The sequence below is a fragment of the Perognathus longimembris genome, chromosome 19 (assembly GCF_023159225.1).
Source record: "Perognathus longimembris pacificus isolate PPM17 chromosome 19, ASM2315922v1, whole genome shotgun sequence".
Lineage (NCBI taxonomy): Eukaryota > Metazoa > Chordata > Mammalia > Rodentia > Heteromyidae > Perognathus > Perognathus longimembris.
The window spans coordinates 46,976,879-47,001,024 of record NC_063179.1 but is presented as its reverse complement, the minus strand read 5'-3'; the positions used below and the strand labels follow the sequence as shown (position 1 = coordinate 47,001,024).

The 24,146-nt window shown below is 42.2% G+C and overlaps 1 protein-coding gene across 4 annotated transcripts in view; it reads right to left on the bottom strand.

Annotated features, from left to right (window-relative positions):
- Positions 1-1,178: 1,178 nt before the first annotated feature.
- Brd8 (bromodomain containing 8) overlaps positions 1,179-24,146 on the bottom strand; it is a 29,492-nt gene continuing 6,524 nt past the window's right edge. For 3 of the 4 annotated variants that reach the window (XM_048368558.1, XM_048368560.1, XM_048368561.1), the window contains exons 4-22: positions 22,489-22,538; positions 22,186-22,308; positions 21,692-21,772; positions 21,266-21,330; positions 16,794-16,930; positions 16,059-16,277; positions 15,570-15,714; positions 12,501-12,710; positions 11,821-12,101; positions 10,328-10,780; positions 10,138-10,231; positions 9,892-9,938; positions 9,011-9,225; positions 8,601-8,693; positions 8,133-8,201; positions 7,043-7,220; positions 3,691-3,795; positions 3,203-3,247; positions 1,179-1,579 (exon numbers count right to left, since the gene is read on the bottom strand). In XM_048368558.1, the coding sequence (XP_048224515.1) occupies positions 1,520-1,579; positions 3,203-3,247; positions 3,691-3,795; positions 7,043-7,220; positions 8,133-8,201; positions 8,601-8,693; positions 9,011-9,225; positions 9,892-9,938; positions 10,138-10,231; positions 10,328-10,780; positions 11,821-12,101; positions 12,501-12,710; positions 15,570-15,714; positions 16,059-16,277; positions 16,794-16,930; positions 21,266-21,330; positions 21,692-21,772; positions 22,186-22,308; positions 22,489-22,538 (2,670 nt within the window). In that variant the 3' untranslated portion in view covers positions 1,179-1,519. The remainder of the gene's footprint in view (positions 1,580-3,202; positions 3,248-3,690; positions 3,796-7,042; positions 7,221-8,132; positions 8,202-8,600; positions 8,694-9,010; positions 9,226-9,891; positions 9,939-10,137; positions 10,232-10,327; positions 10,781-11,820; positions 12,102-12,500; positions 12,711-15,569; positions 15,715-16,058; positions 16,278-16,793; positions 16,931-21,265; positions 21,331-21,691; positions 21,773-22,185; positions 22,309-22,488; positions 22,539-24,146) is intronic. The other variant, XM_048368562.1, reaches the window with a different exon arrangement.

The window sequence follows — 24,146 nt, the reverse complement described above, 5'->3', positions numbered from 1 at the left end:
TGGGGCTTGAACTCAGAGCCTGCGCACTATCCCTGAGCCTTTCTGTGCAGAAGGCTAGCACTCAATTGAGCCACAGTGCCACTTCTGGCCTTTTCTGTTCATGTGGTACTGAGGAATGGAACCTAGGGTTTCATGCATGCTAGGCAAGCACTCAACCATGCCACATTCCCAGCTCCACAATCTTTTTGTTGGTTATCTCTATTATCCAAGACTTCAACTTGGCTCACTTTTCACCATCTCTAATAACCTTAAATCTATCCTTCAATGAATCTATTCCAACTTATAGGACTTGAATGCTTCTAACATGTTTATGGATTGCTTTGACTTTTAATTCTTTACATCTATTTCCTTATCTTACTAAAGTTTTATAGGCTTACAAACTGTGGCATCTAATCATATCCTTCTTAAACTCAACTTCCTCAAGATGGGATGACATAATGGAAAATGCCCTATTATCTCTGTAATAAAAGGCTCATAATTAGTTCACTATTGAAAATTTCTTAGTAACAGGATAGAAATTAGGTGATAAATCCGATGTTTTCTCAAGTGCTAGGGATTGAACCCAGGGTCTTGCACATGATAGGATTGACCTACATGTCCAGCCCAAGACAACCTTCAAGTAGCAATATTAAGAATTCTTGGCTGGACATGATACACATCTGTAATACAAGTACATGGGAGGCACAGGATGAAGACTTGCTAGTTCTGAGAGTCTGGGCAACATAATGAGACTATCTCAAAAACAAAAAGAAAACTCTCTGTACAAGAGTCAGACTTATAGAAATGCAAAGGAACTGGCAATATCCTATCCTGGAAATACCATATGCAAAAGTGTCATATGATATTTAAGTTAATAAGATGAAAATCATTGCTTCCTATATCTTTTCTCTAAAGAAGTTTTAAGGTTAAGCAATGCATGAAACAGAAGTCTGAAAACCTTACATTTTCCTACTGAAGAAAAAGATGAGTAAGATAGTCCTTACTACACAATTCAGTAATTTAAAAATACCAACTGTAAATTAAGTCCTGGTACTAATTACCTCCTTCCAGCTGCAGCAGGTAGCTTATGACATTTCAGCTGTAACCTCATATATTCCACAAATATTTAGGTAGATTATATAGAAGAAACCACACATTTCATATACACTCACAATCACACACATACACACACTCACAAATGACACACCAAAAGCTAGATTTTTATTTATTGTATACACACATTTCACGGGTTTATTAAAAAAAATCTGTACAATACAACCTAGTTACAACCAGCTAGCTACACACTAGGGCATTAACATAGCCCATGATTTTTGCCCTAAAACAGGCAACTATGTTACTCCAACTTTTTGAGATTTTTCTCAGCTCATGTCATTTGGCCCGGTGTCTCCTCTTCTGTAACTGGGCCCACATCACTTTTTGACCTTTTGGCTAAGACCAAGTATGGAACTGGGCCCACAAGCCCAAGCTCTAGCTTGTTTACTTCATTTCAGGTTCAGCTCAAAGAGGGTACTTTGAGGGTTCACTTTTTCATCTTCATGTCTGCTTCAATGGCACAGCGGCGTCCCCTGGTTCCCCCATCCTATATGACAGCAGAGAAAGAACAGGAATAGGAGTTGGTTAGGAGGTAACAGACAAGGCACAATAAAAAATGTTGGGAGGTCTGTTTTCTTGGGGGAGAGGAGAGAATCAGTAGAAAACTCCAAAGGAGTGAGGAGGGCATTTTCTGTATTCCCATAGAGTAGCTAAAAGACTGGTAGTTTGTGAGAGGAAATGTAGGACAGAGTATCTTGCTCATACTCATCATAAAGGTCCTTGGAATTCACCTAGGATCCCACAGAATGACTTAAGTCATCCCACCCAGGCCCAAATCATGTGCAAGGAATTGAAAGAGTAAATGAAAGGTGGTAAGAGTCAGAAAAGGGAGTGAATAGTGAGGTTCTTGGCTAACATACCTGTCCAGCTGTTGGTCCCTATAAGAAAGGCCTTTCCTGCAGACTGACCCTGGCACTAGTTCCCTAGCACCTCCTGACAGTTGTTTTCCATGAGATCAGGACAATCAGGCTTCTTTCCATCTGCTGCTCTCTCCCTGCAGCCCAGATCCTTCCTCTTGTGCAATACTTTGCTGTCTTCAATAGATAAACGATCCTATTAACCAGCCTTGCAATAGCCAGCCAATTGCTTGGGGATCCAGAGTCACTGTTGCAGGCCAATAAGAAAAAACGCAGATCATAGTGTTCTGTCTGTGGTACAGGCTGAGAGGCCTGTAGGCAAGATGAACTAGTGAAGACTTTTGCTGGGCCAGATCATTTTTACATTTCTGTTATGCAAGGATTCTAAAATTTTTGGAGTTCACAAACCAAATCTGCCTATAAGGCAACAGTATGAATAAAAATAACACCTTGCATTTGTATAATATTTTTAATTATTTTTTTCAAGCCCATTCCATACTTATTTTATCCTCACAACATCCCTGTGAGGTAGGCTGGACAGGTACATGGTTATTAGATTTATCACACAGTTGAGGAACTCAAGGCCCCAGAAAATTATCCAATGACCTTGAGACCATGTAGTTTTTAGAGTCTGATATCTCTTCCATTGCATCATGTTTCATTGTTCCATAACAAACAACAGGCATAGTTCATGGATGGAAAGAATAAAGCTTTAGGCTAGCTATTGTTTAGGTAATTCCTCCAGCCATAACTATGCACTGGTCATTGCTATTGAAATCTTTGGCTTAAGTTTTACTGAGCGTTTGTGTATGAGGGATTTGTCTCATAATTTTGGGAGAAAAACTGTGCTAAATACTGCTAGTATGAGGAACACTGTTTAGCACTATTAAAAGCCAGGTAGCAGCTGCTGCTCTGAGTAACCTTCTACTTGTAAGAAAAGAATTGCTAAAAGGTGAAGTCAAGAAATGAGCAGATGCATCCCAGACCTTTTACTCTAAGAATACCTCATATTTCAATCCAGTGATCTCATAAAGTCTCTGCCCAACACACGTACACACGTACACACACACACACACACACACACACACACAAAGACAGAAATGCAGAAGACAGTTTCTTATTCAATGATCTGAATAAAAGAACTTTAAGATATTGCTGTTGTCTACATGTTGGATTTCCCTCTGCCACCCACCCCCAGCAGGAGCTGAGACTCTTTCTGGCAACACCACCCCTTGCAGCCATTCAATACTTACAAAGAGAGAGAGAAGGAAGGCAGGAGAGCCCATGGGGACACTGTCCTGTTAGAGGACAAACAAACACTGATCAGGTTCCACAGAAACTCTCAGCTGCAAGCACCCCAAACCTCAGGACAGAGACACAGCAACCACACACACACACACAAAATTTTAAAACAAGAACAAGAAGAAAGAGATCCAAAAGCAATCTAGCCATTATGACTGAAAAAAAACCCTGATGATCAATAACTGCTGAAAGCTAATTTGTTTTCCCCTTCTTGAAAGCACTCTCACAAAGGAATAAATAATTCCCTCATATGCTAAAGATTTCTCCCTTCTAACTGGGTCTCTCAGCAGATTTCAATGTTTGGATGGGAGGAAACTACCACCATTCTAAGGTCTATGTGATTTTTTTCTACTGGAATGTAGAAGCTTGGCAATGTCAAGCAGCAACAAGGTTGTTTGGATGCTTCAGACTTCTAGCACCAAACACTTTTTCTACTCACTTTCTCTGAAGCATCCTGTTTGCGGGTAGAATCTCTCCCTCGAAGACTTTTAGCACTGATTCCAGATTCAGATGTTTGCATAATCAGCTGTGTAGCCAAGAATTGCTATAGGGGGAAGAAACATACAGAACTGATCCAGTCGGGAAAAACTAAGACACTTTAGGCTTTTTGAACAAGACTTTGTATAGTATCCTTTTACTCAAATTATTATTGCTACCATCATTATTATTTTTGCCAGTCCTGGGGCTTGCACTGCCCCTGAGCTTCTTTTTGCCTAAGGCTAGCACTCTATCGCTTGAGCCACAGCACCACTTAACAGCCTTTTCTATTTATGTGGTACTGAGGAATTGAACCCAGGGCTTCATGCATGCTAGGCAAGTACTCTACCACTAAGCCACATTCCCAGCCCTCATGGGCCTTGGACTCAGGGCCTGAGCACTGTCCCTGGCTTCTTTTTGCTCAAGGCTAGCACTCGGCCACTTGAGCCACAGCACCACTTCTGGCTGTTTTCTGTATACGTGGTTGCTGGGGAATCGAACCTAGGGCTTCATGTATTCAAGGCAAGCACTCTTGCCACTAGGTCATATCCCCAGCCCCTCAAATTGTTTTCTGACTTACTGAAATTTAAATATATTAAGTTTTATTTCTAGAGTAACAGGTAGCCCAGAGAATCTGAAAATGCTTACTTTTCTTTTTATACAGTAATATAGTATCAAAATTTCTATCTTCTAGATGAATCAAAGACCATTCAGCAATTAGTGTGGCTAACTTTGCAAAGACACAATATCCTTTCACAATATCAACATCTCAAATGGTTCCTGATTACAGAACTATAGGATAAGAGTAAACTACATGGTTAGGCATCAGTGGCTCATACCTGTAATTCTAGCTACTCAGGAGGCTGAGACCTGAGGATCGCAGTTTGAAGTCAGCCCAGGCAGGAATGTATGTGAGACTCTCATCTCCAATTAATCACAGGAAAAGCCAGAAGTGGCGCTATGTTTCAAATAGTAGAGAGCTATCCTTGAGCAAAAAGGAGCTCAGGGAAAACACCCAGGCCCAGAGTTTATGCCACAGGATCAGGGGGGAAAAAATTCAATGATTTGTGAAAAAAATGAAGAAATTCTCTTTGGTTCAGAATATACACCAGGTCAATTATGTACTTAAAAAAAATAGCTAAAGTATGGCATGGTGGGGCATACCTGTAATCCCAATGGCGGTGTAATTGCATAATCTGGGTGACAGGGATAGGAGGATCAAGATTCAATGTGAGCTAGGGCAAAAAGCTAGTGATATCTCAATGAAAAAGGACATGGTGGCGTGCACCTGCCATCCAAATAAATGGGAAAGTTACACAGGATGATCATGGTCGAGGCTGGTGTAGGCAAAATATGAGTCCATTGGAAAAATGACTAAAGCAAAAAGGGCTGGAGTTGAAGCTCAAGTAAGTATACAAGTGGCAGAGTACTAAGTCGAAGCCCTGAGTTTTGTTTTTTTTTCAAAAGGATCAGGAGTGTGGCTCAAGTGGTAGAGCATTTGCCTACCAATTTTGAGGCCCTGTTGAATCTCTATTATCACAATAAAGAAAACAGAACATTATTACCTAGGCATAGTGAAAGAGACAAGCAACATACCCATTAAAAAAAATAAAACAAAGCTGGAGCCAGGTGCTGGTGGCTCATGCTTATACTCTTAGCTACTCAGGAGGTTGAGATACGAAGATTAAGGTTCAACCAGCCCAGGCAGGAAAGTCTATGAGACTCTTATCGCCAATTAACCACCAAAAGCCAGAAGTAGTATTGTGGCTCAAGTGGTAGAGTGCTAGCCTTGAGCAAAAAGTTCCAAACCCTGAGTTCAAGGCCCAGGACCAGCACAAAAACCTAAATAAGTTGAGCTGGCCTCACAATATGTAAAACTAGCTCCCCAGGCAGCTGAGATTTGAAGATCATGGTTCAAAGCCAGTGAGGCAGGAAAGTTCATGAGACACTTATCTCCAATCAACCAGCAAAAATTGGAAGAGAAGAAAAAGCTCAGGGTTAGTGCCTAGGCCAAGTTCAAGCCTCAGTATCTACACAAATACACAATCAAAACCAAACTGAACAGGGCACCAGTAGCACAGACCTACAATGTTAGCTATTCAGGACGATAAAATCTGGAGATCAAGTTTCAAAAGCAGGGTCAGCCATAAAGAATTGGTCTAGTAGGGAAGCACTAAGATACACTACGCTCTCTGAATAGGTTTTACTTAGTATTTTCTACTTAAACACAATAAGCATTCCAAAAAAAAGCTTGAGAAATTTCATCTCTAATTAACCAGAAAAAAGCTGGACTAGTGAGACCCTATCTCAAAAAACAAGCTGCAGCTAGGTGCCACTGACTCATGCTTGTAATGCTGGCTACACAGGAGGCTGAGATCTGAGAATCACAGATCAAAGCCAGCCCAGGTAAAACAATTTGGAGACTCCTATTCTAAATAACCAACAAAAGCCAGAAGTGGGAATATGGCTCAAGTGGCCCGAGTTCAAGCTTCAGTACCATCCAAAAAAGTCTTAAGTGTGTCAGCCAAGCAAGCATTAGGTACTGAGTTCAGGCCCTGATATCAGGAGAACAAAAATACAAAAACAAAAAAATGGGCACTGGTGGCTCACATCTGTAGCTTAGATCTGAGGATCATACTTTGAAGCCCAATATTAAAGTCCATGAGATTTTCTCTTAATTAACCACCAAAAAGCTGAAGTGGAGCTGTGATACAGTGCTAGCTTTGAGCAAAAAAAGCTCAGGGATAGCACATAGGCTCTGAGTTCAAGCTGTAGGACCAGTGCAAACACACACACACACACACACACACACACCACCCCCCCCCCCCCCCCCGAGAGCACTGAAAATTTAAATGAAAGAAAAGCCCTACAAGTGGCTGGGAATATGGCCTAGTGGTAGAGTGCTTGCCTTGTATATATGAAGCCCTGGGTTTAATCCCTCCACACCACATATATAGAAAAAAGCCAGAAGTAGCGCTTGTGACTCAAGCAGTGGATTACTAGCCTTGAGGGGAAAAAAAAAAAAAGAAAAAAAGAAGCCAGGGACAGTGCTCAGGCCCTGAATTCAAGCCCTAGGATTGGCAAAAAATAAAAAAAATAAAAAAGCCATATAAAACCTTAAGGAACTGAATTTATTTGTTCAAGAAAAGCAGAATCTTTTATCATAAGTACTTCACCAAGCCAGATAAAAGTAAAATAACTTGAGCAAGAACAAACTATTACAGCCCTGTGTATCCCTGATGCTTATTCCAAATAAAAGACAATCCTTCTCTTGAGTGTATTTTCACTTCATCGTTGCTGAAACACCAAAGTACCTGAATCTGTTCCAAGACATCTCGCTGCATTTCTACTGCCATATGATAAACATCATGGTCTGAGCTATTATACATTACAGCATTCTGAAACATCAGCATAATATCACGCTGAAATTCAGCAGTACTGCGGATTAGCCCATTTTCAATGTTTTTCTTAATAGTTGACAAATCCATGGGCCTAAAAAAAAAAAAAAAGATGAGTAAATAGCAGTGGAGACAGAAAAAAAGACTCATCTGGATCTCTAAGTACATTATCGCCATTTATATCTTCTCATATATACCTTCAGTCTCAGCTGCTAAGATTCAAATGCCAACTTACCATCCCAAACTATGTACTAACACAAAAAGGTCAGTATGTATAATAAGCACCAAAAAGAGGTAAAAAAGCAGCGTAATTTTTTTAGACTATCAGCAACTGGGTAAGTTTATCACTACCCTTACAAATACTTATTTTAAGCTTACTATCAAGTTGGGCGCTGGTGGGCTCATGCTGCCAAGTGGCTCAAGTGGTAGAGTACTAGCCTTGAGCAAAAACAAGCTCAGGGACAGTACTCAGGCCGAGTTCAAGCCCCAGCACCAGCATATGCATGCACACATGCATAGACACACACAACTGGAACTGGAAGTGTGGCTCAAGCAGTTGAGCTCCAGTCTTGAGCAAAAAAGGTAAAGGACAGCATCTAGGCCCTGAGTTCAAGCCCCAGTACTGGAATTGACACAGATATGTACCAATGGACAACACATATACAACAACAAAACCCTCTCAAATGCAAAAAGAAAAAATCCTACTCTCTCTCTCTTTTTTTTTTTTGCCAGTCCTGGGCCTTGAACTCAGGGCCTGAGCACTGTCCCTGGCTTCTTTTTGCTCAAGGCTAGCACTCTGCCACTTGAGTCACAGCGCCACTTCTGGCCATTTTCTATATATGTGGTGCTAAGGAATCGAACCCAGGGCTTCCTGTATGAGGCAAGCACTCTTGCCACTAGACCATATTCCCAGCCCCCAAAATCCTACTCTTTAAAGCAAAAATTCACTGAAGTCTGAACAACTATAACTTAGGCAAGTCAGTTTGCTGGATAAACTATGGCTTACCTTTGTACAATGCTGTGGTAACCAGGTGCTATGTCATCTGTAACAGGTTGTAAGAAGACATTGGCATACCTGTCCAAAACCAGTCAGGTACAATTATTAATTTTCTAGAAGCATAAAGGAGGAAACTTAATCTATGTAATTCGAAGTACTGAAAGTCACCAAAAATTGTGTCCCACAGAAACCTACTCAAGGGCTGGGAATGGCTTAGTGGTAAAGTGCTTCCCTAGCATGCATGAAGCTCTAGAATTCCTTAGTAACATGCAAAATAAAGCCAAAAGTGGTGCTGTGGCTCAAGTGGCAGAGTACTAGTCTTTAGCAAAAGAAACTCAGGGACAGTGCCCAGGCCCTGAGTTCAAGCCCCAGGGCTGGCGCAAAAAACAAAATAAATAAAAATCTACTCATTTTTCTAAGCTAATAAAGAAGAGCAGGAGAAAATGAACATACTGACTGATTGGCAAGTCCACTTACCTATGATTAGCTGCTGCTCTCCACACAAGCATGATGGCTTTCTTCCAGATTTTCTGGGCCTGAATAGCTTCTTGATCCTCACTGCAGACAGAACTGAAAGAAATATAGAATTCTACTTAGTACAAATTGATATTTTTTTCAAAATAAAAAAATCTTTTTTTTTTGGGGGGGGGAGGGTGGCGGTGTCAACTATTTGTTCCAGTCCAAGAAAGAGAAGATGAGGAAGTTAGGATTAAAGAAAAGATTCTTTCCTGGACTGGGAGCATGGCTCAAGTGGTCACAGTGCCTGTCTAGCCAACATGAGGCCTTAAGTTCAAATCCTAGTACTTAAAAAAAAAAAAAGTTAAAGATCTACTTTTTCACCTTCACTGCATCGCGTTTGCCTCAAAGAACGAATTTCAGATACTCACAACTGGGAAGAAGCAGGGCTGCTGGGAATGGAGTCTGCCAGTGTATGTGACTGCAGCGTAGCATTGTGTATACTAAAGCCATCATCACTCTCACTCACAGGGGGTTCGTTATCCATTTCTGACAAATAGCCTTCTCCTTGATCTTCTTCCTTGGGTTCCTCTAGGCTGGCTGCTTCACTGACTCCATCTTCCTCCTCATCCTCACCTGGGGCATCCTTAGACATAATGTGTTACAGTCAACAAATATAAGCAAAACTATCCAGCAAAGCACCATTAAACATGATCTAAGTTTTGGGTTGAGTTTGATCAGTTCTAGAAATCGCCTCACACTGTTTCTTGGCTGAGGCCTCTGACTTCTACCCTCTACTTTCAGACTTTCACTAAGTAAGGTAATTTAGTACCTGGACAAATAAAGGCCAGGATTTTTTTAAAGGAAGGAAAAAAAAAAAAAGCTACTTACTTAATACTAAGCTAAGAGGCGTTCCTTCTTTCCCCTTGCTCTTGAGAGGAACTCTGACCCTGGGTACAAAGTTACCAAAAATAGTTTTATTTCATGTCTCATCTGATGGAGCAAGCTCACATCGAATTACTTTCATGTCTGTCAACTATTGCTTTTGATAGTTTAATTATTAGTCGATTTCCTGTGTATCCTCCCTTGTGTTTCTATTCACACTAAACAATTACAGGTGTATCAATGATACCTTGTGCACTATATGCACAGAAAAGACTATGATCTTTTCAAACTGAGATGGGAAGCACATATTGCTTTAGTAATCCCACTATGCCAGATTGACCTTAACAATTTCATCTCAGAGGATATATGTTGTGTTATGAGAAAATCTAGTCACATGGCAAGAGGAATAAAGAAAAGTCTGAAATACCTTTATCTGGCTTCCAAAAATAGCCCCTGATTCTTCTTTCAATGATTCTGCAGAGGAGAGAAAGACTACCTGAAGATTTTTCCACCTTAGCCTTCCCCTTCCTATGGACCACAATCCCTTGTAGCTTTCCTTTCCATGCTGACCTGTTCTATCTCCTCTACTTGCCCACAACCCACAATCCCTCACAAGCCAAAGCAAATGATATCAAGTTAGTTACAGTGTATAGATTTCTTCATCTTTATTTACCTGACATTTCAAACTTGTGCTGAGTCTCTGCTTCTAAAGGATCCTCAATGGGATTTGAGCCATGTGATGGGGACAACATGCTTTCAGGGGATGCCTGAAGACCAGCAAAGAACATGTATCTTAAGTACTGGTAAACTGTTATTCTTCAGTTTCTATTCTTCAATAATAATGAGGCTATCTTATTAAATACCTCTGTCTTCACAGTTGTAAGTGGCATCTCATCACCTTTTCCACTGGAAACATCTGCTTCAGCAATATCTTCAGTTGTAATACTCCTGGGTTCTTCATCTAAATCTTGGCTCCTGAGTTCTGGTGGCTCCATACTTGTGGCTGGACCAACCCCAGAAACCATATCAGTTCCTGGAATGCCTGGCTCTGGTTCTGCAGGTTCCACCTTGATCTCAACACCTGATTCCCTGATGTCTACCAGTTCATGGATCCTCTTGTTTTCTGTTTCCTCAAAGTCTAGTCTCTCTTGTTTGACTGTCATCTCTGGTGCAGGAAGAGGTACTGGCTTGTCCCGCTCTTGTTGAATTGTGTGCTCCCAGGGGCCAGGTAGGGACTGAGGATCATCATTCTCCTCACAGAATGACAGTGCGGCTTCTACAGCTGCCACATCCAGCACTTCAGGATGATCATCTACCTGTTTCATAACATGAAGACTGTTGAGGGCACGGAAAAGTTCGATTTTGCTAGCACTGAATAAGATGACATTCATCTATAACTTCTCTCTTCTTCATTTGTTCCATGTAGTACAGGCACATGTCTTGTGCAAATCAGTAACAGAGATGCTACTAGGGAGGTAACTAGTGTGTCAATACCAAAGAGCTTTTAGACTAGAGAAACGGGAGATGGGTAGAAGCAGGAACGCTGCTTAAATTCTTACTATGGGAAGCAAACACAAGACACACAGAAGCTGGGAATGTGGCTTAGTGGTCCCTAGCATGCACGAACCCCTGAGTTCAATTCCTTAGTACCATGTAAACAGAAAAAGCCAGATGTGGCACTGTGGCTCAAGTGGTAGAGCTTTAACCTTGAGCACAAGAGGTTCAGGGGGGCTGGGGATATGGCCTAGTGGCAAGAGTGCTTGCCTTGTGTACATGAGGCCCTGGGTTCAATTCCCCAGCACCACATATACAGAAAATGGCCAGAAGTGGCGCTGTGGCTCAAGTGGCAGAGTGCTAGCCTTGAGCAAAAAAAAGAAGCCAGGGACAGAGCCCAGGCCCTGAGTCCAAGCCCCAGGACTGGCAAAAAAGAAAAAAAAAGTCTGTAAGACACATCTCCAATGAACTACTCAGAAAAACTGGAAGTGGTGCTATATATAGCTCAAGTGACAGAGGGTTAGCCTTGAGCACTAAGAGGCTCAGGAACAGCACCCAAGCCCTGAGTTCAAGCCCCAGGACAAGAAAAAAATAAAGAGAGTCTGGGAATATGGCTTAGCAGTAGAAGGCTGGTCTTGCAGGCATGAAGCCCTGAGTTTGATTCCTCAGCATCACACAAACAGAAAAAGCCAGAAGTGGCACTGTGGCTCAAGTGGTAGAGTGCTAGCCTTGAGCAAAAAGAAAGCCAGGGACAGTTCTTAGGTCCTGAATCCACACCCCAGGACTCCCCGCCTCCCCCCCCCCCCCAAAAAAAAAGCATAGACAAGTCTATATAGGATAAAGAGACTGAATATTTACTTACCTTGTCCTCAATGATAGCAATGATGTCTCCAACTGTCTCAAAGTCCAGTTCTTCCCCTGTGTAAGACACAGCAATATCCATCTTCTCTGCCAGATCTAAATCTTCCTTCCCATCTATGCTTGGAGGCTTTGATGTCCCAGGAGCCTCTGCTACCCCTGATCGGAAACACTCTTCTTTGATAGAATTAATTATCATGGAGATTTCACTGCTATCCATGGAAACAGTCACAGTATGTGGATCACCCACAGCCTCCATAGGAACACAGGTGTCAGGCTGACTCACTGAATAACAGGAAGAGAAAAAAATCTCAGAAGCTTACTGGGTAGTAAGTGATCACCCAGAGATCACACCAGAAGTGTAGACCAATCCAAGTACCTACACACAAGGTCAGAAACTCAGATCTACCTGTTTTCTTCTCCCTCATGATATTAAATAAGGTGGGAATATTCTCAAGCCTGCTCATATTGTACAGTTAAACGTCTCTCCCCATCCCCAGAACACAACTGCCCACCCATATCCTTGATTTTTCATATCCTTGTTTTTATAACCTTAAAGATGGCATATATCCATGGAAAATAGAAACATCTGAAATGAGTTCATGCTTTTTAAGACATCTTTCTCCAACTGAAACTCAAAATCTTGGTCCTAGTGGCTGCTCAGGGCGTGGGTCAAGGACGCACCTGGAGCTACACTTTCAGAAGTGGAGACAGCTGGAGCAGAGGATGGTGTTGGCAGCGCAGGCATCATGACAATGGTAGCCTGGGACACAGACTCTACAGGGGGTGGCACAAGTTTAACTGGAGGTTCACTGGCAACAGTAGTGAAGGAAGCAAGAGGTGTGGTGAACTGTGTAGGGCCAGCTTCTAAAAGCCGGGAAAGAGTAGGAGCACCTAACAAAGAGGTACACAAAATGAAGTAAGAAGAAAGCACATGAACAAGAAGCAATAGCCTTAAGACCCAACCAAGAAACTTTTACAGTTTCAAAGAATGAAAGTAATTCCTGTGTTGAATAAGCTCACCCCCTCCCCTCCCAAGGTAGGGAATCTTTCATTCTCCCAAGGGCCATTTGGATATTCATAACATCCTTAGAGGGCCATCCAAACTCATCATTACAGGTCGGTGGCTGTAGCTAGCTGACAAGCACACACATCTAGTCAATCATTTACTAAATGACCTTGCAGGCCTTATACGGCCCCCATACACAGACAAATTGTGTGTGTGAGTATGTGTGTGTTTTCCGGTCTTAGGGTTTGAACTCAGGGCCTGGGCACTGTCCTGAAGCTTCTTTTACTCAAGGCTAGTACTATACCACTTGAGCCACAGCTCTACTTCCTGATCTTATTTTCTCTAACCTCACTTAAAATCTTACTCCAAGTTAGAAATGAACTGAAATACTAAAACAAAAATATATACCAAAAGTAGGTGGTCATTTTTCCTCAAGAGGAAAATTAGTAACACTCTTTTTTTTTGGCCAGTCCTGGGCCTTGGACTCAGGGCCTGAGCACTGTCCCTGGCTTCTTCCCGCTCAAGGCTAGCACTCTGCCACTTGAGCCACAGCGCCGCTTCTGGCCGTTTTCTGTATATGTGGTGCTGGGGAACCGAACCTAGGGCCTCATGTATCGGAGGCAGACACTCTTGCCACTAGGCTATATCCCCAGCCCAGTAACACTCTTAATAACAAAATGAACACAACAACAAAAAAACAGGATACTCAAGAGGCTGAGGCAGGAGGATTGTTAAGGCAACAATATCTCATGAGTTTGAGCCCAGTCTGGGCTACATAGTGTGTTTCAGACTAGCCTGGAGACCTTGAGACCCTACCTCAAAAAGCAAAAACCAGCCAAACGCCAGTGGCTCACACCTGTAATTCTAGCTACTAGGAGGCTGAGATCTGAGAATCACAGTTCAAAGTCGGCCCAGACAGAAAAGTCTGTGAGATTCTTATCTCCAAATAGCCAGCTAAAAGCTAGAAGTGGAGGTATGGCTCAAGTGACAGAGTACAAGCCTTAAATTGAAAAGGCATGCTAGAGTTCAAGGCCCTGAATTTAAGCAATCCCTACCCCTCACCACGCATGCAGGCGCACACACAGCTAGGTGGTTCACACCTGTAATCCTAACTATGATCTGAGGATCCTTTGAAGCCAGCCCAGGCAGGAAAGTCTGTGACACTTATCTCCAATAAACACACAGGTACCAAGTAAGAGGCGGAACTGTGGCTCAAGTCATAGAACACTAGCTTTGAGAAAAAAAGCTCAAGGACAGTGCCTAGGCCCTGAGTTTAAGTCCTAGGACTGGGCACCATTAAACACACACACACGCGCACGCACGCGCGCCAGGCACTGGTAACTTATGCTTGTAATCATACTTAGAAGGCCGATATTGGGAAGCTCTCAGCCTGATACCAGCACAGGCAGAAATTTGCAAAACTGTGAGGTGGCACAAGTGCGTTATCCCAACTATGACGAAGGAGCCAAATATAGGTAGATCATGCCTGAACTGAAAATAAGACCTATTTAAAAAATAACTAGCAAGTATGGAAGGTATGGTATAAGTGATAAAGTACAAGCCATGAGCAAGAAAGCTGAGGAAATAGGGTTGGAGGCGTGGCCCAAATGGTAGTGCACCAGTACTACAGAAAACGGATATGAATAAATCTGTCACTTTTGCTTAGGTTCAGCATATTATAAACCACTCAAGCTCAATTCTCAAGTGGCAATGTATGTTAGTATGGTATTTTGCGTGTGCTAGTCCTGGGCCTTGAACTCAGGGCCTGAGCACTGTCCCTGGCTTCTTTTTGCTCAAGGCTAGCACTCTGCCACTTGAGCCACAGTGCCACTTCTGGCTGTTTTCTATATATGTGATGCTGGGGAATTGAACCCAGGGCTTCATGTATACAAGGCAAGCACTCTTGCCACTAGGCCATATTCCCAGCCCCAGCAGTATGTAATTTTTTATCCAACTTGTTACCTCCTCCCTCATTTTTCCTATATCTTCCCCTCTCCCTGTTTCCCCCATCCCTCACAGGGACTTTTCTAGCCAAGCAAATTGGCTTCAAACTGTGATCCTAGATCTCAGCCTCCTGAGTAGTAAGGATTAAAGGCGTGAGGCACTGGTGCCCGGCACTCCTGAGCTTCTGTGCTCAAGGCTAGTGCTCTATCACTTGAGCCATGACTCCACTTCCAGCTTTTGGTGGTTAAGTGGGGACAGGAGTCTTATGAACTTTCCTGCTTGGGTTACTTTGAACAGTGATCCTCAGATATCAGCCTGTGGAAGCAGCTAGAATTATAGGCATGAGCAACTGACACCTGGCCTGTAAAGTTATTTTATACTTTAAAATTTTCTGCTTTAATTTTTACCACATCTCTCTGAAATAATAAAAATAGGAAATTGAGTCTCAATGGTTAAGTTACCTATCCAACTAGTGGCAGGCCTGAGATTCAAGCCATTATCTCTGGTTTTAAATGTCTTTCCCCTATTTTATAATCTTAGGTATTTATCATCATTCTATAAGCTATTAAGCCACAGAAAAGCAGCTTCAGTATTAAATTTACTATTCCTCTCATCAACAATCAGGTCTATCAATACTTTGAAAACTAGACTGATTATCCTGAATACTATGTTGTTTAACAATCAAAGCAGCTACAAAACTGAAAAAGTAACAGGGCTTTAAATCTAAGATTTCTTCTGTAACAAACACTGAAACCAAGTCTGACATCTCTGAAATAGATAAAGGAAGAGCAGTGACTTACCTGAGGCAGCAGGGGAGGCTGCAACAGTATTGGGTGTTTGCTGTATCTCCCCACCATGTATCATGGGAAGGACCCCGCCTACCTCCAGGAGGACACCCGTACTGTTCAGGTGGCTAGAAGCCACAGCCATTTCACTCTCATTGACCTACCAGGGAAGAATAGAAGTGAAGGCTACACTCAAGCTTTCTTTCACTGCTGCTTCCCAAAAAAAGCTCCAGCAGTCAACCAAATTTCTTGAAACTAAATCTACTATCTACAGAGAATAATTCAAGATCCAAGGGAAACTCTAAACTATAATGTTCAGAACTTATTTGACAAGTATTCTCTAGGGAAGAAAACCAAAATAATCATGGTTCAGATACCTCAGGACCCAAGGGCATTAACAACTTACTGTATTACTATTGCTTTTTAAGTTAACATGTAAGTCCCAGGCACTCCCTTCCAAGTACTAAAACCACAGCTCTCAAACACCCACAGAAGTCTCCATACCAGTCTGGGGCTGGTAGGCAGGAGGCTGCCCTTCTTCAAGAGCTCTGACAGCAGAGGGGAGGGGGGTGGAGTTGCTTTCTGTCCAAGCATCTTTTTCTGGGGTGAATCATCTGCTACTGGGGTCATGGGGGCTTCTAAGGGTGCAGAGCCTGGAGGAAGGGTGTCAGGAATCCCAGGAAACGAGGTGACTGGGGTACTCGGCAAAGTCCCAGGGGTTACCTAAGAGACAACAGAGAACCTTTATCTGACTTCTCAAACTATGGAAGGTTCCCTAATAATCTGGATGGGTTAGTGTGTCTAACTATTATATTATTCTTATTAGTTCTGAGTATATATGCCCAGAAACCCTCAACCCTCTACCCCTCCCCACAATTATTTTTGCCTCCACCCACTCTAATTTACAACAACCCAAACAGATTCTATCCAACCTGACACAATATCCTTACCGACTATCACTATCTTATTTATAAAGAACTGAAGCTCATTTCACAGCAAGACTTTTTAAAGACTACTGGATTTATCTAGTAATTCCTGAACAGTTTTACCTATCTCTCAAAAGGTCAAAAGCCTTCATATTTTAAAAGGTCCATCTTTATCTTAACAAGTTTAGTCTTTAGCACTGAGATCAAGAGAATAAGTTGTCTCTGGGCAAAAAAGTGTTTTCCTAATTACTCAGCTCTCAGTTGACTTACTGCCCCTTCAGAGATCAATTTGAATGGATGGAAATATACTTACCCCAGAGGTAGCCTCTTCTATAGTGGTTGAAGTCAGGTCTCCAAGTGGATAATCACCTCCTGGGGAGGCAGAATCTATAGGAGAGCGGACCATCACAGTAGGTAACCTCCGAGGGGGTGTTTTTACTGCTTGACGAGCTGGAACACAAAAAAGAATGGTTTAAATCCTCCAAATTAAACAAGCAGAACATGGTGGCTTATTCCACAATTCAGCTACTTAGGAGGCTGTATGTAGGTAGGAAGCTCTCCATCCTAGGCCTGCTCCAGCAAAAACAGCTCAGGTTAAAAAAAAACACAACTTTGAGATACTATCTGAAAATGAACTAGACAAAAAAGGGTTGGCTCAAACCTCAGTACCGCCCCCCCCCAAAAAAAAAGTGAAACCAGACACAAGTAGCCAACTATTATACCATATAGTACAAACATAACTGTTGTATTATAATGCAGTATTATGAGACTCAATTAGAAATCTTTAATACTTTTGGAGCCAAGTTATTTTTGCTGCTTTTGTGCTGATAGTGGAGCTTGAACTTGAAGCCTGGGCATTTTCCTTTATCACTTTTTTTTGCCAGTCCTGGGACTTGGACTCAGGGTCTGAGCACTGTCCCTGGCTTTTTTTTTTAAATTTGTTTATTAATTGAACACAAATTTTTTTACAAGCTGTTGTGCAAAAAGGGTACAGTTACATAGTAGGGCAGTGTGTACATTTCTTGTGATATCTTAGTTTTTCTATCCCTTCTCTAGGTCAGGTAGACATATATACAATATACAATGTATCAAGAACATATACAGTATTCACAGACTTGGTCTCTACTGTCTCTCTGTCTCCCTTTGTTAACAGTCATATATCAGGGAAATCATGCCCCTTTGTTTTCTGTGTTCTAGGCTTGTCTCGCTCAACATTATTTGTTCGAGTTCTGACCATTTCTCTGCGAATAACAGTATTTCACCATTCCTAATCGCTATGTAGTATTCCATTGTGTATAAGTACCATATTTTTTGGATCCATTCGTCTGTGGAAGGGCATCTGGGTTGTTTCCATATTTTGGCTATTGTGAATTGTGCCACGATAAACATGGAAGTACAAATGTCTTTTTGATATCTTGGGGTTTGCTGTTTAGCCCTGGCTTCTTTTTGCTCAAGGCTAGCCCTCTACCTCTTGAGCCACAGGGTCACTTCTGGCTTTTTCTATCTATACATGTATTGCTGAGGAATCAAACCCAAGGCTTCATGTGTGTAAGGCAAGCATGCTACCTCTAAGCCACACTTCCAGTCCACCTTTTTTTTTTGCTATTATTTTGCTAGTGCTGTATCACTTGAGCCACAGCTCTACTTCCCGCATTTTTAATGGTTAAAAGGAGATAAGAGTCTCACAGACGGGCTGGGGATATGGCCCAGTGTCAAAAAGTGCTTGCCTCATATACATGAAGCCCTAGGTTCAATTCCCCAGCACCACATATACAGAAAATGGCCAGAAGTGGCTCTGTGGCTCAAGTGGCAGAGTGCTAGCCTTGGGCAAAAGGAAGCCAGGGACAGTGCTCAGGCCCTGAGTACAAGGCCCAGGACTGGCCAAAAGAAAAAAAAAAAAAAAAGGCTCACAGACTTGGCCTGCCTGGGCTGGCTTTGAACCATGATCCTCAGATCTCAGACTCCTAAGTAGTTAGGATTACAGGGTGCCAGTGCCTGGCATGATGAGTTTTTCTTCTTACCTCAATTTTTCTTGAGGTAGTTCTCACACTAAGCAAACTAATTATCCTAACAATTCTCAGAGTAGAAAAATGACTTACGTACTTCTCTGGCTCCAAGTGGTAGAGTACCAACCTTGGACAAAAAAGCCAACCAAGAGCACAGACTCTTAAGTTTAAACACACACATACACACACACACACACGTTTTTAAGACCTATGTGCATGGCTCAAGTGGTAAAGCATCTATGTACCTGCTAACAGGCAAAGATCCTGAGTTCAAACCGTGGTAGCTGATTCAGGCCAGTAATTCTAACTACTCAGAAGGCCAAGATCTGAAGATAGTGATCCAAGGTCAGCTAATCAGCTAATAATCTTACCTCCAATCTAATCATCAACAAGTAGAAAGTGGGGCAGGGAATATGGCCTAGTGGTAGAGTGCTTGCTTAGCATACACAAAGCCCTGGGTTTGATTCCTCAGCACCACACATATAGAAAAAGCCAGAAGGGGAGCTGTGGCTCAAGTGGTAGAGTGCTAGCCTTAAGCACAAAGAAGCCAGGGACAGTGCACAGGCCCTGAGTCCAAGCCCCAGAACCGGCCAAAAAAAAAAAAGGAGAAGTAGAAAGTGGAGCTGTGGCTCAAGTGGTAGAGTAATAGCTTTGAGCAAAAAACCTTATGAATGTGTCCTTCAAGCCCCAGTACCCATATCCATACAAACAAAACAAAAAATGACAGATCTCTGGGCTGCAAATATAGCCTAGTGGCAAGAGTGCTTGCCTCGTATACATGAGGCCCTGGGTTCAATTCCACAACACCACATATATAGAAAACAGCCAGAAGTGGCGCTGTGGCTCAAGTGGCAGAGTGCTAGCCTTGAGCAAAAAGAATCCAGGGACAGTGCTCAGGCCCTGAGTCTGAGGCCCAGGACTGGCCAAAAATAAAAAAGAAAAAATTACAGACCTCAATATTTGTAGTTGCAAAAGCTTAAATATCTCCCCTTATCAAATAACTTCTCTGTTCCCAATTGTAGGGGATGGCTATACCTTTAAGACCTGGGACTGCTGGCTGCTAGCCACTCCCACCTTCTCCCCGGGGGAGGGTCTCCCCCTCCGTCTGTAAGCACATGTCTTGTAATGGTGCCGCCTGAGCTGGGGGCCTTGAGGGACTGTAATCTCCCCCCTCTGCGGGAAGTTCCGTGACATCACCGTGATGGACAGTTCATTAGCCAATCGTTAATACCCAGTTAGTCCCTCCTCTTCCTGCCATCATTACTGTTATATAAACCCCTCCCCTGAACAAAACTTTGGGAAGCTCCTGAATCTGACTCCGAAAGCCCCCGCGTACCTGTCTTCCTTGGCAAGTATAGGGAGGGGGAGGGCATTCTCGCAGCCACAGGCCACCGAGGCTACCTGTGGCTCCATTCCACCCTGGATTGCCCGCAGGTCAGGTGACCAAGGGAGAGAGTGCAAAGGGAACACCTAAGGGAATAAAAGGCTTGGCATCTCCAAAAAGGAGAGGATAGATTTAGCCCAGCCCCAATTTTTCCACTTCTAAAATCTTTTGACTTTTGTTGGTTGTGGGACTTGACTCAGGGCCTGAGCACTGTCCCTGGTTTCTTTTTGCTTAAGGCTAGCACTCTACCTCTTGAGCCACAGCGCCACTTCTGGCTTTTTCTATATGTGTGGTGTTGAGGAATTGAACCCAGGGTTTCATGTATGCTAGGCAAGCACTCTACCAGTACGCCATGTTCCCAGCCCCACCACTTATGGTTTTTAGTGGTTAACTGGAGCTAAGTCTCACGGGGACTTTTCTGCAGGTTGGCTTCAAACAGTGATCCTCATGTCAGTCTCCTGAGTAGCTAGGATTACAGGCATGAGCCACCAGAACCCAACTCTTTTGACTTTTAAAACTTTAATTATGGTCCAATTCTTATTTGAGGTTTTGTAAGCTCTCAATAGAGCTCATTTTCTAGGAGCTTTTTCTTTTCTTTTTTTTAAAAAATTTAATTTATTTATTAGTTGAACACAAATTTTTTTGACAAGGTGTTGTGCAAAAAGGGTACAGTTACATAGTAGGGCAGTGTGTACACTTCTTGTGATATCTTACGTCCTGTTTTTCTTTCCCTTCTCTAGGTCAGGTAGACATATATACAATACACAATGTATCAAGAACATATAGAGTATCCACGTGGCCAAGCCCAAGAAAATTCGCCTAGGGCTTTAAATGTAATGTCGATATTAGACAATATGTGGACAGTAGTCTTATATGAATGTACACACATAGCTTTTGAGCTATTGTATTCCACTGAGAGGTCAATTTTCGACCTTTATATGTTGAGTAGTTGTTTGGTTTTAGTTACATACTGTTGGGTCGCTGCCCCAATCCTGTGGGAAATACCATTTGACAAACAGTTTTTGGTTTCACAGACCTGGTCTCTACTGTCTCTTCTAGGAGCTTTTTCAATGACATTAAAGGATATTTCAATTATGAAAGAAGATTAGAGAAGTCTTTTATCTTTTCTTTTTCTTTTGGTGCTGGCACTTAGGGCCTGGGTGCTTGACCATGGGGAATACAGAGGTACATGCAAAGAAAACTATAACTCTGACAGTATCATTTTCTGATAACTCTGTAATCATACCAGTGGACTACAATGCCTAAAATGGGGGAGGGGGGAAGAGGCCATGAAAGAAAATTTAACTAGTGGCTACTTACTACCTTAACAAAACAGTACTTTCAACAATCAGCAGTAAGCAAGCAAGTACTAAAGAAGCAGTAGATATGGCTTACCCTGGTATGCAGCATCTGTTGCCTTCCTCTTTATTTCAGCCTCCTCTTCCTCTAATTTCTTTTTCCTAAAGAGGAAATGAAGGGTTAGACCTAGCCAGCTCTATTTCCTATCTATAGTTCACAGTGCCTTCATGGAATATTTCTTTTCCCCCCAGATCATTACTTTCCAGAGAAAAGGCCTAAATAGAAATTATAACTAGCAAAATAGGGAACTGGGGCTATAGTAGCTCCCAGTTTTCTGCCCAGGCAAAAAAAAAAAGGAATAGCTAAATATCACTCCTTCCTCCGCCCAAGCCACCAGACCCATCTTCATCTCTTCTTTCTCTAAATCTATTTGAAGTCTAGGGATGGTGGATAAAGGCAATAAACTACACTACTTAAGGGCAAAGAGGTAAAATGAGAAAAGAGAATATAAATAGAACTCACATTGCAATGTCATTGCAAAGTTCATCTAGTCTATTATCCATGTGTCCAGCTTGAATTAGTTCTGCATCTCTTTTTAGCCGTCTGTAGGAAGAGTGATAGAGATTGAGCTTTTTTCTTTGTCTTACATGCCACGTTACCCAGCCTGGTCTAAACTCATGGAGCCTCAAATAATCTAGTCAGCCCTGTTTTTGTTTGTTTGCTTTTGGCCAGTTCTGTAGCTTCATCTCAGAGCTGGGGCACTGTCCCTGAACTTCTTTTGCTCAGGGCTAGCACTCTACCACTTGAGCCACAGCACCAGTTCTGGCATTTTCTGTTTATGCGGTACTGAGGAATTGAACTCAGGGTTTCAATCATGCTAGAGAAGCACTCTACCACTACACCACATTTCCAGTTCTCTGTTGTTTTTGTTATTCTGCTGATCTTTGAGCTGTGATAAATACCAGAAGTCAGTTACTTGTGTCTTTTACAAGCATTTGATATGCTCTTGTAAGTACCTGTATTTTTCTTGGGTTTCTTTTATCACTTTCTTTAGTTCCTCAACTCTCTCAGCAGTCAGTTTCCGAACAATAACATCTTCAACAGTTTCCACCACTTCTCCTTTCTCACCCCGTTTCCGTCTATAGAAAATTAGAAAAAAATTTGAATAAGAAAATATTATTTCCCACTTGTGGGACTCTGTCAATTAATCAAAGAAAACTGCTATATCTGTACTACCTAGGACTATAGATTTAATCCAGATTTCCATGGCAAACAATTTGTAGTAAAGGCATTTGACTGTTACTTTGCTCTATACTCACTTCGGGGTCTCAGTGGTCTCCAAGAGCTCAGAGTATTGAGAAGCACAATGCTATGGAAAAAAAATTAAAAATTGATGAGCAAGCCTGGAAATATTAAGCATTTAAATAGATTAAAGTAAGATTTAACAAAGAGAGCTATCTTCAAGATTTGTTTCTTTTCTTTCTTCTTTTTTTTTTGCCAGTCCTAGGGTTTGAACTCAGGGCCTGAGTACTGTCCCTGGCTTCCTTTGCTCAAGGCTAGCACTTGAGCCACAGTACCACTTCCAGCTTTTTCTGTTTAGGTGGTGCTAAGGAATCAAACCCAGGGCTTCATGCATGGTAGGCAAGCACTCTACCACTAAGTCACATTCCTAGCCCAAGATGTGTTTGTTTCTTGGAGAGCCAATTACTTTCCAATTAAGTCAGTTCAAAGTAACAGGAAGATACAACTATGTCTTCTGGAGTGGAATTTGTGCATCTTGAGGCAAACCAACCTAATAGTATATTTATGGCTAATATTTATTGAATAGTTAATCACATGCAAGGTACTGTGCTAAATGTTTGACATTTGTTACCTCAACTAACATTAAAACAATCATAACTTCTCTCTATTTTACAAAAAGAAAACTAAGTATCATGGTCCAAAGTTTTTAGTATAGTTATACAGATCCCAAAACTGTGTAACTACTCAAGATTGGGCTCTTAACTATTGTGCCACACTGAGAAGAAGAGTTTGTAAACTGGGTATGGTTATACATGTCTATATTCACAGCACTTAGGAAGCTGATGCAGGAAGATCTGGGTTACATAATGAAATCCTACCTCACAACAAAAAAGAAAAAAAGCTGGGTGCAAATGGCTCATACTTACAATGGCCACTCAAAAGGCTGAGATCCAATGATCAAGGTTCGAAGCTAGCCCATAAAAGTCTCAGAGGCTCTATCTTCAATTAACCAGCAAAAAAGCTGTACTGGAGGTGTGGATTAAGTGGTAGAGTGCCAGCCCCAATAGAAAAACCTGAGCAGAGCTGGGAACGGGGCTCAGTGTTAGAGTCCGGGACTAGCATGAAGCCCTGAGTTCGATTCCTCAGTACTACATAAACAGAGAAGGCCAGAAGTGGCACTGTGGTTAAAGAGGTAGGGTACTGGCCCTGAACAAAGAAGCACAGGGACAGTGCCCAGGCCCTGAGTTCAAGCCCAGGACTGGAAAAAAAAAAAAAGGGGGGGAAATAAAGAAAAAGTGCCAAGCAGTGGTAGCTCACACCTGTAATCCTAACTACTTAGGAGGCTGAGATCTCAAGACTATGGTTGAAAGCTAGCCTGGACAAGAAAGTCCATGAGACTCTTATCTCCTGTAAACCACCCAAAAACTGGAAGTAGCATGTAGCTATAAGTGGTAGAGCATAGCCTTGAGCTGAAGAGCTCAGGGATAGCACCCAGGACCAGAGTTCAAGTCCTGCGACCAAGAACAACAACAAAAAAGAAAGATGGCACATTGAGTTAAAATCCTCTGTATAGGGCTGGGAATATGGCCTAGTGGTAGAGTGCCTGCTTTGTATATATGAAGAAGCCCTGGTTTGATTCCTCAGCACCGCATATATAGAGAAAGCCAGAAGTGGCACTGTGGCTCAAGTGGTAGAATACTAGCCTTGAGCAAAAAGAAGCCAGGGACAGTGCTCA